The 12500-nt window shown below is 39.1% G+C and overlaps 3 protein-coding genes across 4 annotated transcripts in view; 1 reads left to right on the forward strand and 2 right to left on the reverse strand.

The window, feature by feature from the left end:
* The window catches only part of LOC137973721 (tyrosine-protein kinase SYK-like), a 17465-nt gene extending 12408 nt beyond the window's left edge, over positions 1-5057 (forward strand). Inside the window, exons 9-13 of one of the 2 annotated variants that reach the window (XM_068820598.1) lie at positions 624-672; positions 794-934; positions 2646-2786; positions 3143-3255; positions 3732-5057. In XM_068820598.1, coding sequence (XP_068676699.1) covers positions 624-672; positions 794-934; positions 2646-2786; positions 3143-3255; positions 3732-3825 — 538 coding nt within the window. In that variant the 3' untranslated portion in view covers positions 3826-5057. The remainder of the gene's footprint in view (positions 1-623; positions 673-793; positions 935-2645; positions 2787-3142; positions 3256-3731) is intronic. The other variant, XM_068820597.1, reaches the window with a different exon arrangement.
* Positions 5013-10497, reverse strand: LOC137973729 (G-protein-signaling modulator 2-like). Its single transcript, XM_068820605.1, has 2 exons — positions 9387-10497; positions 5013-5412 (listed from the first exon to the last, which is right to left on the reverse strand). The coding sequence occupies exons 1-2, from the start codon at positions 10066-10068 to the stop codon at positions 5210-5212; spliced, it is 885 nt and encodes a 294-aa protein (XP_068676706.1). The 5' UTR covers positions 10069-10497; the 3' UTR covers positions 5013-5209.
* Positions 10498-10850: 353 nt separating this feature from the next.
* Positions 10851-12500, reverse strand: part of LOC137973719 (peptidyl-prolyl cis-trans isomerase G-like) — a 26551-nt gene continuing 24901 nt past the window's right edge. The window contains exons 10-11 of the mRNA XM_068820595.1: positions 11684-11782; positions 10851-11402 (exon numbers count right to left, since the gene is read on the reverse strand). Coding sequence (XP_068676696.1) covers positions 11271-11402; positions 11684-11782 — 231 coding nt within the window. The 3' untranslated portion in view covers positions 10851-11270. The remainder of the gene's footprint in view (positions 11403-11683; positions 11783-12500) is intronic.

Raw genomic sequence — 12500 nt, forward strand, 5'->3', positions numbered from 1 at the left:
TTTGTACGCGTCTTGAAAACTCTTGAAAACCCTTGAATTTTGAGAGTGCATTTTCAAGGCCTTGAAAGTCCTTGAAAATCTCTGCTCCTCTTTCCTGGTCCTTGAGAGTCCTTGTATTTTTTTCTGACCCACATTTTTGATCTTTGAAAACTTTGAACAGTAGAAATGATCAGGTACTCAAGTCATGTCATACAAACACGACGAGCTGCGGGGTCGAGAATGGTTACCATTGCCTTTGCATTATTTGTATGCACGTATGTACATTGTGGAAAATGAGCAAGAATTGTACTGTCAGACTATTTCCATGGGTAAATTCTTCGACGTAAAAAAGAGTTCCTTGAAATTTCCAAATTTGGCCCTTGAAAGTCCTTGAAAAGTCCTTGAAAAGTCCTTGAATGTTTGGCCTGAAAAAGTGTACGAACCCTGAAACTGGTATCACTTGTCTCTCTCAGTAAGACACGAGACACTAAGAATTGAGCATTTTTTCCTTAAATCTCAGGGAATCCTCATTTAATTTATACAGTGATACATACATATGAACATGTATACTGCACATACATGCTTTCAGTTTGACTTCTTAGTTTCTTAAGATATTAATGAGCAGTTAATCTGGTTCTTTTCAGGAGTTTGCCAATGTTCAAGATATTTGTCATTATGTTGCAAGTAGCAGAGGTAAAAACTCAATTTAAAAGAACTTAAAGTTTGGAAGAGCTGTTTTCAAATTTCCTTGTTGGAGAAATTTTAATAGTATCAGGCTGTTGTGTTGTAGTTTTAAAACTTTTTTTTATAACAGGGAATGCAATATCTTGAAAACATGCAGTTTGTGCATAGGGATCTTGCAGCCAGAAATGTGTTGGTCGTTAATGAGGACTTTGTCAAGATCAGTGACTTTGGAATGTCAAGAGCAATGGGGACTGGGACAGACTACTATAGGGTATTCCCATCAAAATTTGTTTGACTTTTTTAACCAACAGTCAGATGCGGTTCTTGCGATTTGAAGTGATTCCACATCTTCTGTGCATGTGGAACTTTTCAGCCTTACTTTAGATTAGGGTCCTGAAGGGATAAAATGGGAGCTGGGATTTACCTAATTTTTAGCTGGAAAAATGAGATTTGATCACTGGCAATGGAATTTTGCCACTGGGAATGGGAGATAGAAAGTCCTTGATGGGAGTGGGATAAGCATTATCAGAGGTTATCAGGCATTATTTCTGACGTCTCAAAACGAAAAATGCAAGTATTGGAAGAAACTCAAAGCAAGTGCCATGTTGTTTAGATAGAAATTGAGAAAACAATACTTTGAAAGCCGCTCACCAAAGGGAACCTGAAGACGCTTGAAGCCTGGAAACTAGTTTGAGGTTCGAAAACGGTTGTGACTAGAATACATGTAGATACTCCAAATAAGATGAGATATTTGATGAAGATGAGATCTTACTAAAGGGTTACTTTGATCTCACCAGAACAATTAATGAAAATTAACCATTTCACGCTACCAAAACACGTCCAAAAACAAAAGGGTTCATTAGTCAAAACGATGGCTCAGATCGTGCGCCACGATGTTTGGTACGGCAGTTCTTTTCCAAGGGTAAAGGGTAATATTTTGAACCAACCTTTTTGCTGAAGTGCTTGGCGCAGCCATTAATTCTTATTACACCCTGTTGAAATGGCGAGAACTCGATTGCATGGTCCAAGAAATTGTTGTGTTCATGATTAATCTTTTTGTGGAAGCAATATTATTATGGGTGCCCTATGTAGGCGAGCACAGCAGACCAAATCCCACAAATGGGGCAAAAACGGCAAATTGATATTTTCTGTCTCTGGTCTCGCTTTTACTTTGCGCACCGCGCACCGGTGGCTCAGTTGGTTGCGCATCGGGCTGCCATGCAGTTGCTTTGAGTTTCTTCGGGTACTTGCATTTTTCGTTTCGCGACGTGGCATTTACTGCTATTTACAAACACTCCCTACTTATATTTTTCCTGTCATAATAATAATGATGATAGTAATAATAATAATAATAATAACAATAATAATAATAATAATAATAGTATCTGACCTGCTAATCGGAGCACAGCACCACAGCCTGATGGAATAGGCTGGGAGTCAACTTTGAGGAGGGAGGAAAACCGGAGTACCCGGATAAAAGCCCTTGGAGTCAGATTGAGATCGACTGAAACTCAGCCCATATACGACCCGAGGCCAGAGTTGAACCCGGTTCACAGAGGTGGGATTCAGGGAGGCATGGTTGATGACCACTAAACCACCCTGACTCCCCAAATCTGGCTATTTGACCACTGGGATTTTAGTAGCAGAGACTAGGAATCGAAATAAAATTTTCCACCTTGGGACTGGGGATTTTGTCCAAATTTGGACTGGGAAATGGTATTGCCTTCAGGACTCTCTTAGATGGTTTCTCTTCCTGGGTAAATTCTGACAGGGCTACAAATGATTTCGGAGCTTAAGCATCTTTAAACACAAGCACATGACATTTTAGAATTTAGCCAAATATGATCGGAAACCTTCTACGCTGTGGAACAGTCTCCCAGCACAAGCGAAATATAAGACCCTCAGCTCAAATTACTCATCTTAAGGATGGTAGGTGATTAGTGAGAGCTTCTAAGTTCATTCCCTTTTTTTTTTCTCGGTAGGCTGGTAAGCCAGGAAAGTGGCCTCTCAAGTGGTATGCTCCAGAATGCATCTACTATAGAAGGTTCAGTAGCAAGAGTGATGTGTGGAGTTATGGTGTCACATTTTGGGAGGCAACATCTTATGGGAAAAAACCTTACGATGTATGTTTGATTTGATATTGGTTTGGCTGTCGACAGTTCTATTTAAAAAGTAGATATCCTTTAAGCTACATGTACATTGTACATTACCCAGCTTTATGGTACCATGTCTGGTTGTAATGGGTATAATTGAACCAAATACGATAATTTATTTTTTAATTGATGAGTGGTGTTCAAGATAAGAATTTTTTTTTTCCAAATTAATAAAATGCCACAGTTTGTTGCAATTGAACGGTCCTCCAAAATCATCGAAAATCTTCTTTTATCCGCATTATTTTGCTCCTAAATGAAATGGCTTGAGAAGTAGTGTTGACTTCTATTCAGGTATCTCACGTCGAAAAGTTTTGTATCCTTTTCAGGGACTCAATGGACAATATATTTTGGAACAAATAGAGAATGGTTACAGACTGGAATGCCCCGAGGGTGTCCCTCAAAATGTGTACCGAATAATGAAAAGTTGTTGGCAATTCAGGTAAAGTTGAGCTTAAGCTTATTATTAAAACTAAAGCTTCTTTTGCGACGGCTTGGAAATTACAGCCGTTTGCCATTAAATTCTTACGGAAGACATAAAATATTCTTTGAGCGGTTTAGTTGAACTACAGTACCTTTGGCCTTTGCACTAAAAATAACAATGAGTTTATTCACTTACCTTCGCTTAAATTGTGACTTTGAGAAAGGCGCCCAGGTATCTAGAAATCACTTTTTATCCATCCTTTTCGCGTGTTTGGGATGATTTACTTATTATAACAAAAGAGCTTCCGTAGTTGTCGCAAGACGATCAAAATGTTTTGAAATTTTATTGTGGAAATGGAAACAGTGCGCCGTGCGCAAGAAATGGCGGGAAAATCATGTTTCCGTGGTCTGCCCGCATTTTTATGTTTTCGTCACGTAAATTACAATCTATCATTATACTCTCAGTCACGTTTTCTTTGGTTTTATTTTTTTTAGCGAAGAAGAAAGGCCATCTTTCCAAATCTTGGCTCAGCAACTTGAAGATGCCTTTTTACAGTTAAAGAATATGAACGCGCAAACGGGATACTAAGTTTTGAAAACTGAGAAATTGAGTTCGCCTCTTCTCACCACTCGTCAAGTTAAGGACGGCCCCGGGCCTCTAGCCTAATTAGCTATAAGTAGAACAAAAATCAGTCTCGTTCCCAATTTGTAACCCACTGTAATAACCTCAAACACTCGAGTAATCGTTCATAGATCACTGAATGTCCGGACAAGGGACTTATCCCTTCACCAAACGACAAGACCACTAAGCTGCTAACTGCGAAAGTGTCGATTTTTTAACGATATGAAACTGCTTTGATCCGTAATCGAGTTGTAATCCTGTCTAATCACTCTCTTTAACAACAATGTTAGTTATTGAATTATTTAACTTCACGATGAAGTTAAACATCTTATGAGAGAACCTGTGGTCGAGATCTTCTCTCGTTCATTGTACGTTGTTACAAGGTTTTTTACGGGTTTAATTTCCGCAATCTGACATGAATATAAAACAGGACGAAATACCTCAGTTATAGCCCAGTTTTACTGGCACTAGCTGAGGTTATTTGCAGTGGTTATTATGACCAGTGTATACTCTTTAACTGGGATATTCTTCATGGTTGCATGTTTAAGGGTGTTATTCCAGTCTTAGCACGTCTTGAAAAGCTCAGTTGATTTATACAATTGACCCACCATCCAATTACAGTGACATTTTTAACGACACTCAAAAGAAAGACAGATACTCATTGAATGTATAAATTTAAAGTACAAAGAATCGGGAGCGGTTAGGAGAATCAATTGGATGCGTAAATCAGTGAGGTCGCTATAGTTCAAAAAATATGTACATAATGTTAAAAAAATTAAATTTTTCTTCGCCTTTACCACTCACAAAACTACTTTAGATTTGTTGTAATTGTTTGTTTTTTACATGCAGAATTACCCTGCGAGCAGAGTCTCCTTCGATCTTCCCAGATAAGTCGTACTTTCCTCTTCCCGACTTATCTAGGAAGATCGAAAGAGACTCTGCTCGCAGGGTAATGCAGAATCAGAATCAGCTTTTTGTTTGTTGCTTGTTGTTCATTTGTTTGTCCCAACAAAATACTGGTGCAGTCCTTTTTCCTTATAAACTGTAAGTTGTTGACCTTGGTCATTAATTTGATATTCTTACAACCTTTCACGAGGGGTTTAATGCTGATTAATTGATGTAGGTTAGGGTCAGAAGGTGACTTTGCTATTGATATTTACTCTTTTATTTAAATTGATCAATAAAACAAATTTGCTGATATCTCCGTTTTCTGTTTGCTTTTGAATGATCAAAATAGCCTGATGAATGAATGGCACCATTCCCTTATTTAGAAATTATTGGATTTTGCCAGTTTTGCAGTCGTTCCACCTTGATCATGTCCTCCTTATTCAACGGAACCGCCTGCCCTTAATTAAGCTGTCGATCCTTTGCTTTCAGTGCTGTTGCTCCGTCCACTGTTTTTCCTCCTGATGCTGCTCCGTTCATCTCGGTCATCTCCAGGCCCCTTCAATGCCCATTTGTGCCCCTTGTCGTCATTGCTCTTCGTGAAGCTGCTCACAGGGGAGGAACCGTTCTCTGCACTTGCTTCGTTTTTCCCTTTCTTTTCTTGTGCGGCTGTCGTGACAGACAAGAACGTATTAGGCCTTACGTGATCAGTGACCAGAAAAGGAAATGCCGAAAAAGAAAAAAACTTCATTTCCCATGGAATTACATATTCACCGTTTGATTGTCTTGGCTTCATGATATCCTGTGAGCATTGATATTCAATGCTGTTAAAGGGGTTATAATTATCACGTAAAATTACAAGGATGGTCAGTAACAATAACAGACATACAATACAAAGCGCATCCTAAAGGCTGAATTACAAGGATGGTCAGTAACAATAACAGACATACAATACAAAGACAGTCAAATAGATAATTATATAAATATGATTAAAAGCACTAAATAACAGATAAAAAATAACAGAGAAGAGGTTTACAACTGATCTTGATACTTAATGGTGCAGAAATCTGCCAACCGCTTTGTCTTAGGGACAAAGCGCACCGGAACACGTTCGCCTGAACGGAGGCAGTATGGCCTGTCAATTGACACACAAGGAATTAATGGCTTGAGCAGAGGAGACGACAGGCAGTCATGCTTGATAAAATTTGAGCAAGCTCAACGCATTTTCCAAAACACCTTAAAATAGCCCCTTTGAAGTACGAGACGTACTATCTTCTTGAGGATGAAACGATAAGAAAAGTGTCTGTTGAGCGACTGATTCGCACCAAACAACCTCTTTTGCGCATGCGTTTCACTTAGGAAACGAGACATGGGCTTTACATATGAGGCCTTTCACAACGACACAAGCAGAAAATCACAAACCAGAAGCAGACGCAAGCTGAGAAGCGTTATAATCATTAGTGCCATTCTTAGAAAAAAAGACGCAAACAAGTAGCAAGTGGATAGTATGTGTGCGCGTGCTGCTTGTGCTTGTGTCGATACGAGTGTTTATGTCCCTTCCCTTGGCATCATTTGGCGAGCAAACAAAAACTCTGTTTCGACACTATTTGAACCGAAGCACAAAAAGCCTCTAGAGTGTTTTACACTTCCTACTCTTCCTTTAAATCTTCGTCTTAACTAAGAAATTTCACAATTTTCCAACAAATGTCCTAAAAGACGGCCGACCATGTACTTTTCAGACACTTTCAAACCAAGACTAGACACAAGAAAAGCCGGCACGTTTTCCGTTTTCTCTCGATGTTAGAACCCCCTTATCCGTTGAAGGCTGTAGATCGACAGCCGAAAGCTTATATTCTTAAGTTTTTGACTGAAAGATGCACTGGATCATATTTCATGATTTCTATACAACTTCAAAACAAAGCTGCGGGTTGAATTATAACGTCTGCGATATCTTTCGCCTCCTCAGCCAGTCAACCACCCACAGTTCTCCCTTTTCGTCTTCCTGAATCTCAGTAATCTTGTTTCAAGGATTGATTCTTCGCTTGTAGAATGAAAACTGACGCAAATGGAGCATCACAGTAGGAGAGCCGTTTACTGTAACAAATACATTCGTGAAGATGCAAGTTTGATATTCTCCCCTCAGTTCGTCTAAGCTTCATATAGAAATAGGTCCGCAATGCGTACTTGTGTGGGATCTCAGTCAAATAAACGTTGATGATTAGCATTACAGTAAATGTAATACATTTTGTCATGTTACAGTGATAAATGTCGAATAAAGATTCCGAAGAATCCCAAGCTGCAGACGAGAAAACGGGTGGGGGAGAAACATGTTTGCACTTCTAGTTTCGAGGAAATTAGGGGTGCTTACCATTTGTCAGAATAAACCAGTTGGGATGACCGGTGAATAATGGTAACAGTTTTTCCAAAATCAGCAAACCAGCTCAACGAGATGGCGCTTACCATTTGCAATTGTTTTCGACTGATGAGAGACTGAAAACTGGAAAATTTAGCAAATGGTAAGGAAATTTCCACTGTAACTTCCGTTCGGAATAGAAAAAGAAGACTACCTCTGTTTTAACATTAGCAGTAAATGTGGAAATTTTTGACAAGAAGTTTGAAGGCATTAGTTTTTCAACTTGCGATCTACAGAAACTGGCAACGTTTAAACAAATCTACAGGTTAATACTAGACTCTGTCATTATGTTACTTCGGTTGTTGGAAGCAATAAACGGGAGTTGAAAGTAATGTAATCATTCAAGTACAAATTTTCTTCGACAGTTGTAGACTGCGTGGCGGACACTATTTACCACAGGTAACCTAAGGTCAGTGTGAGCATGGCCGACAAAAATATCAGGATTTGTATGGGAATCCCGATAAAAAGCTTAAGAAGCTAATTATATAAATTTAAAAAGCCTAACCTTATTGTCATCATGGGTAGCTGCAGGGGCGGATCCAGCATTTTTTGAAAGTGGGGGCCGAACAAGAATACTAATCAGCGCGCGTTAGCGCGCCTCAGTAGCGCCTTAGGCGCTACTTTCTAGGGGGGTCCCCCCCAGAAAATTTTGAAAATTTGGGTACTCTTACATGCACTCTGGTGCAATCTGGAACGTAATGTATCAGGATTCCATATTGAATAAAATTATAAGTTATGGTTATAATGATGCATGGTTTTTGACTCTTCGCTCCAAAGTCACAAAATATATATATAGGCATTAAGATTTTACGTTGTTACAGTCTCTGTAAGATAGGTTGACTGTAGACAAGTATTTCGCATCCAGTCTTCTTCCTCATTTCGAAAGGATAATATTAGCGCCTGTAAGTTGAAAGTTTATTCGCACAACTTTGGTCATATTATTAGCGAAAAATCACGCTTTAGCTAAAAAAATCAAAAGCTCCAACAGACTGCTTACAAAATGATAAAATTATTGTATATTTTGACAAAAAAAAAATCTCCGACGAACTGAAAGGGGGGGCCGCGGCCGCCTCGGCCCCCCTCTAAATCCGCCCCTGTAGCTTCCTTCCTGTGTGGTAATTTTGCAGATCCGCCGCGATTTGAGCCATTTCTCAATTTCGTGGTTGTCAACGACATAGGAAGGAAGATACCCACGATAGCAATAAGGTTAGGCTTTTTAAATGAGAATTTTTTTTCATATGATTACCTTCTTAAGCTTTTTATCGGGATTCCCATACAAATCCTTATGTTTTTGTCGGCCACGCTTACACTGAGCTTGGGGCTTCTGTGTATTTACTAAAGTTGTATTTTCTGCGCAAAGTTTTTGCGGTATTTTCATAGGATCGACGCAATTTATGAGATACTTTCAATGTGCAATTGCAGACAGTTCTGTCCTAGAAGTGGAATTTTGTACGATTGTTACTTATTCATTCAAGAATTTCTTGCACATGGAAAGAGAAAGGGAGTGTTAACGCACTAAAATAAACACCCAGCAGCGTGTGGTTTAAAATTAGGTCTTGAGACCTAATCTACTCCCTCCGATCTCCAAAACTAAGAACTACGACAAATCCAGAAATATCTAAACGTAAATTGTCAGTTCTGCTCTGTGAAAGCTCACAATAAATATACCGGTTGAAGGGTTGTAACACTTACTATGTAACATATTTTCAAACTTAACTCGTTTTGTGTAACAAACACTCAAATTTATTTCAAAGTGTTTACAAGTACTTCACTCAACGTTTCTTGGTTTATACGACTTCTCCTTACCTTGTTAATTAATCGCACTGAGAAAACAAGTCGAAATTCGCCAAATGACAACAGCCGAAAAGAGTAAATGGTTGGGACACAAACACTCATTCGCAGAGTCCTCTCTTCCTAATGGAGACCACGTGACAAACACTTCGCTCTCGTATACAAATAAATAATAGATAAAGGAAGAAATATCGCCGGTTCTGACAAAGTGTGGGGAAATCCTACACCAAAACCGACTCACATTAAAGGGTTACAAATTCGTCAAGCGTTTGCAAAAAGTAGCCCTTACCTTTATGAAGAGCATTTCGAAGTCTGTCTTATTATAAAATAAATGAAATATTTTTAAACATAATCAAGCTACCTGTCAAGATGGACAAAGGTTAGATTTGCATATTATGTGGAAGTCGTGTACTAAACATAATGAATTTTCTTCACTCACCGAGTTTGTACTTGAGACACGCGACCAATTTTTCATAATAGTTGATGCTTTCTCTGATATTGCCAAGCAAATGATAGATGTTTCCCAAACTGGCACAAGCTTTACTTTCTCCGTCCAAATCTTTCAACTCCTTTGCGACATCAAGTCGCCTCTGGTGATAATACACAGCTTTGTCAAAGTCACTTCTTTGTTCGTATATATTTCCAAGATTATTCAAAAGTTTTGCTTGTCCTAGTTTGTCGTTCAATTCTTTTACAAGTGCCAACCCTTCTTCGTAACACTCTACAGCTCGGTCTAAATCTCCTATTCGTCGATAAGTGCAACCCAAATTGCAATACGCTCTTTTCTCTGCTCGTTTGTTGCGGAGCGACTTCGCTATATTGAGGTGTCTCTCGTGGCAGCTTCTGGCGTCGAAAAATTTTGATGCCTTGTAATACAGTATTCCCAAGCTACTCAACGCTTCCCCTTCGTTCACTTTATCTTTCGCTTTGCTGTAAGCTCGAATTTTCCTCTCCAAATGCTTCACTTGCTCGTTTAGCGACCCGTGTTGCTCAACAGAATTCATTTCGACACTTAGTCGCTTTTCCAGCGGTAATGGTTTTTCTTCATCGAATGGTGCAAAACCTTCGTCTATCGGCGGCTTCAAAATCAGATTGTATTCCTCGACGTCAGTCTTACTCATAATTTTGCTGAACCAGCCGAGTACCTCCACTCAGTCAAAACTCCGACTTATTGCGCATTACCTTGTAATAGTTTACCCAAACGCTTTTGTGGTTTGGGGAGTTTGCCAAGTTTATTTAAATCAGGGAAGTAACCAACACCACCATTAAAAATACTTCACATCCGTTCGTTGGAATCACTTACAACGACACACTAATCCTAGTCCAGAACGGTAATGATAACAAGCTGGTTTCACAATTTTTTCACCTCTTCCTTTTCTTAAAATATTCCGAGAATTAATATTAAACTGAAGAGCGAATCGCAATTTGCTTTATCGCGCAATACGGCACAAGAGACAAACCAGCACAGTATAAAGAACAGGGAAAAAAACGACGCAAAGAGTTGGGCGTTTTGAAAAGTTACGTCCGAGCTTTAAAATCATTTCTGATTTACGGTTTACACGCATGAGTTGACAAAAAGTGGCAGAATGCCGCCGACAAAACTCGACTGGTACAACTGACTATCAAACAACGTGGCGTGCGACAAACCCAAACGCGCGTGCGCATTTGACAAATGCATACGTGAATGGGAAAAAAATGAACAAAGCAATCATTTAAAGTAAAAAGGTAAAGAAAAGTAACAGACATTTACTTTAGTTGGCATTTCAATCTCACAAATTGAACTGCTGTGAATTGACATCAACCTCGTAGCTGAAGGGACAACCGAAGTTAAATACAATGACTGAATGTGAAGTGACGTTACTTTGAAACAACCCTAAAATAACAGAGTAAATAACCACCCAACTGAAAGGAGACAAGTTGGCCATTTAATGTTGTAGTACGGTCTATTTCCCTTATAACTTTTCAATGTTCGTTTAAGCTAGTCAACGGACCTTTCCATGTTATTACAGGTACAAAATCTAAAGTAAATAATACGTGTAAATTGAACTGTACAATTAAAATTCCAACCAGCCACAATATTAACTGCGTGTGACTTAATTTCATTTCTACACGACGGAACTTTGACCATTTAAAAATAAGCCTTCCATTCTTCCATAAATATTTCAAATGAATCCCCTTCCCCTCTTGGAGAGCACAGGAACAAAAAAAAAAAAACCGTTTAAGTCACCCCTCCCCCACTCTAAATTAAAAGTGGGCGTCGAATAACCAATTAGCACACGTCTTCTGTAGGATATGTTAGACAAAACTTCACTCTAGTTCCCAGTTAAACCGCGATGTTTTCTGGGTTTGTTAACGTTGTTAAGCTTTTCTGCGATTTTGTAAGGGTTAGATTTATCTTCTTTTCCATCAATTCTTGTCGTATCTGCTTTAATTCCTTTTGGGCAGCATCACGATTCTAAAATCACAGAAAACAAAGTGTCATTAAATGCACATAAATAACGGACGATTGATTGATGTTTTTACATGTAACTACCCTAATAAATTGTCCCCCTCAGCAATATAACAAAACTACTCGATGCCCATGTCTTTAATCCCCATATTTGTTAGGATAAAAATGAACATCAGCTCTAAGCTTGTAAACTCCATGGCACAATAATTCTAGTATTTCATTCCCACCTGTGGGACACTAAAGCGATTTGAGACACTCAACCCTCATATTCTAAAAAAAACACATACTTTCATTTCAACAGTTAATTTCATTTTCAGTTCTTCCATTTTCCTCTTCAATTCTTCCACCTCGTGCTGTAGCCTTGCAAGGGACATACGCTGATTCGTCTGGTGAGAGAATATTTGAGCATCACTAACACACTAATTTGCCAATGAGAACAGAAACTGGAAAACAGGTGACGAGGATAGTTTCCAAAGAAACTGTGATGCTGCTTCGGTGGGGAGTGAAACACAAAAATTTGTCTTTGTCAATCAAGTTGATAATAATTCAATTGTGTCGCTGTTTGTAAAATGTGAAAATGTGAAAAAGCCGCGAGGGCTACGGGTCAATAGCCCATGAGGCGAAGCCGAATGGCCTATTGACCCGTGTCCCTTGAGGGCGAAGGGTCTAATTGTTTTAGTAACACCCAACTAGTCGGACAGAAAAGGCAATAATAAAGTTAGCAAATGCAAGTTGAAGAAATATTTCTTTGGGAATAAAACAAAAGAAAACGTCACGCTTTTCGCTACTCGAGGACTATTACTAATAGTCCTCTAGTAGCGTAGCCAATAAAAATGAAGCATTTGCATTAGTCCACTAGTTGGGTGATACTAAAGGTAAATTATCCATCATCAGTTGTGAGCTGACGTATCAAGCGCTAACCCTACCCTAACCCTTCCCTAGTTAAGGCCGGTTAACACGGTACGATTTGTCGGCTCGATTTATCGGCCCGACGGCGTCTGAGCGCAAATCTTACTTGTATTTCGACAGGTGATGAACAACCGATTCATAGAAATGAAAATCGGGCCGAAACTCCGACAGAAACCGCCATTTCAATCAAAGGTT

This window comes from Montipora foliosa, chromosome 10 (genome assembly GCF_036669935.1).
Source record: "Montipora foliosa isolate CH-2021 chromosome 10, ASM3666993v2, whole genome shotgun sequence".
NCBI lineage: Eukaryota > Metazoa > Cnidaria > Anthozoa > Scleractinia > Acroporidae > Montipora > Montipora foliosa.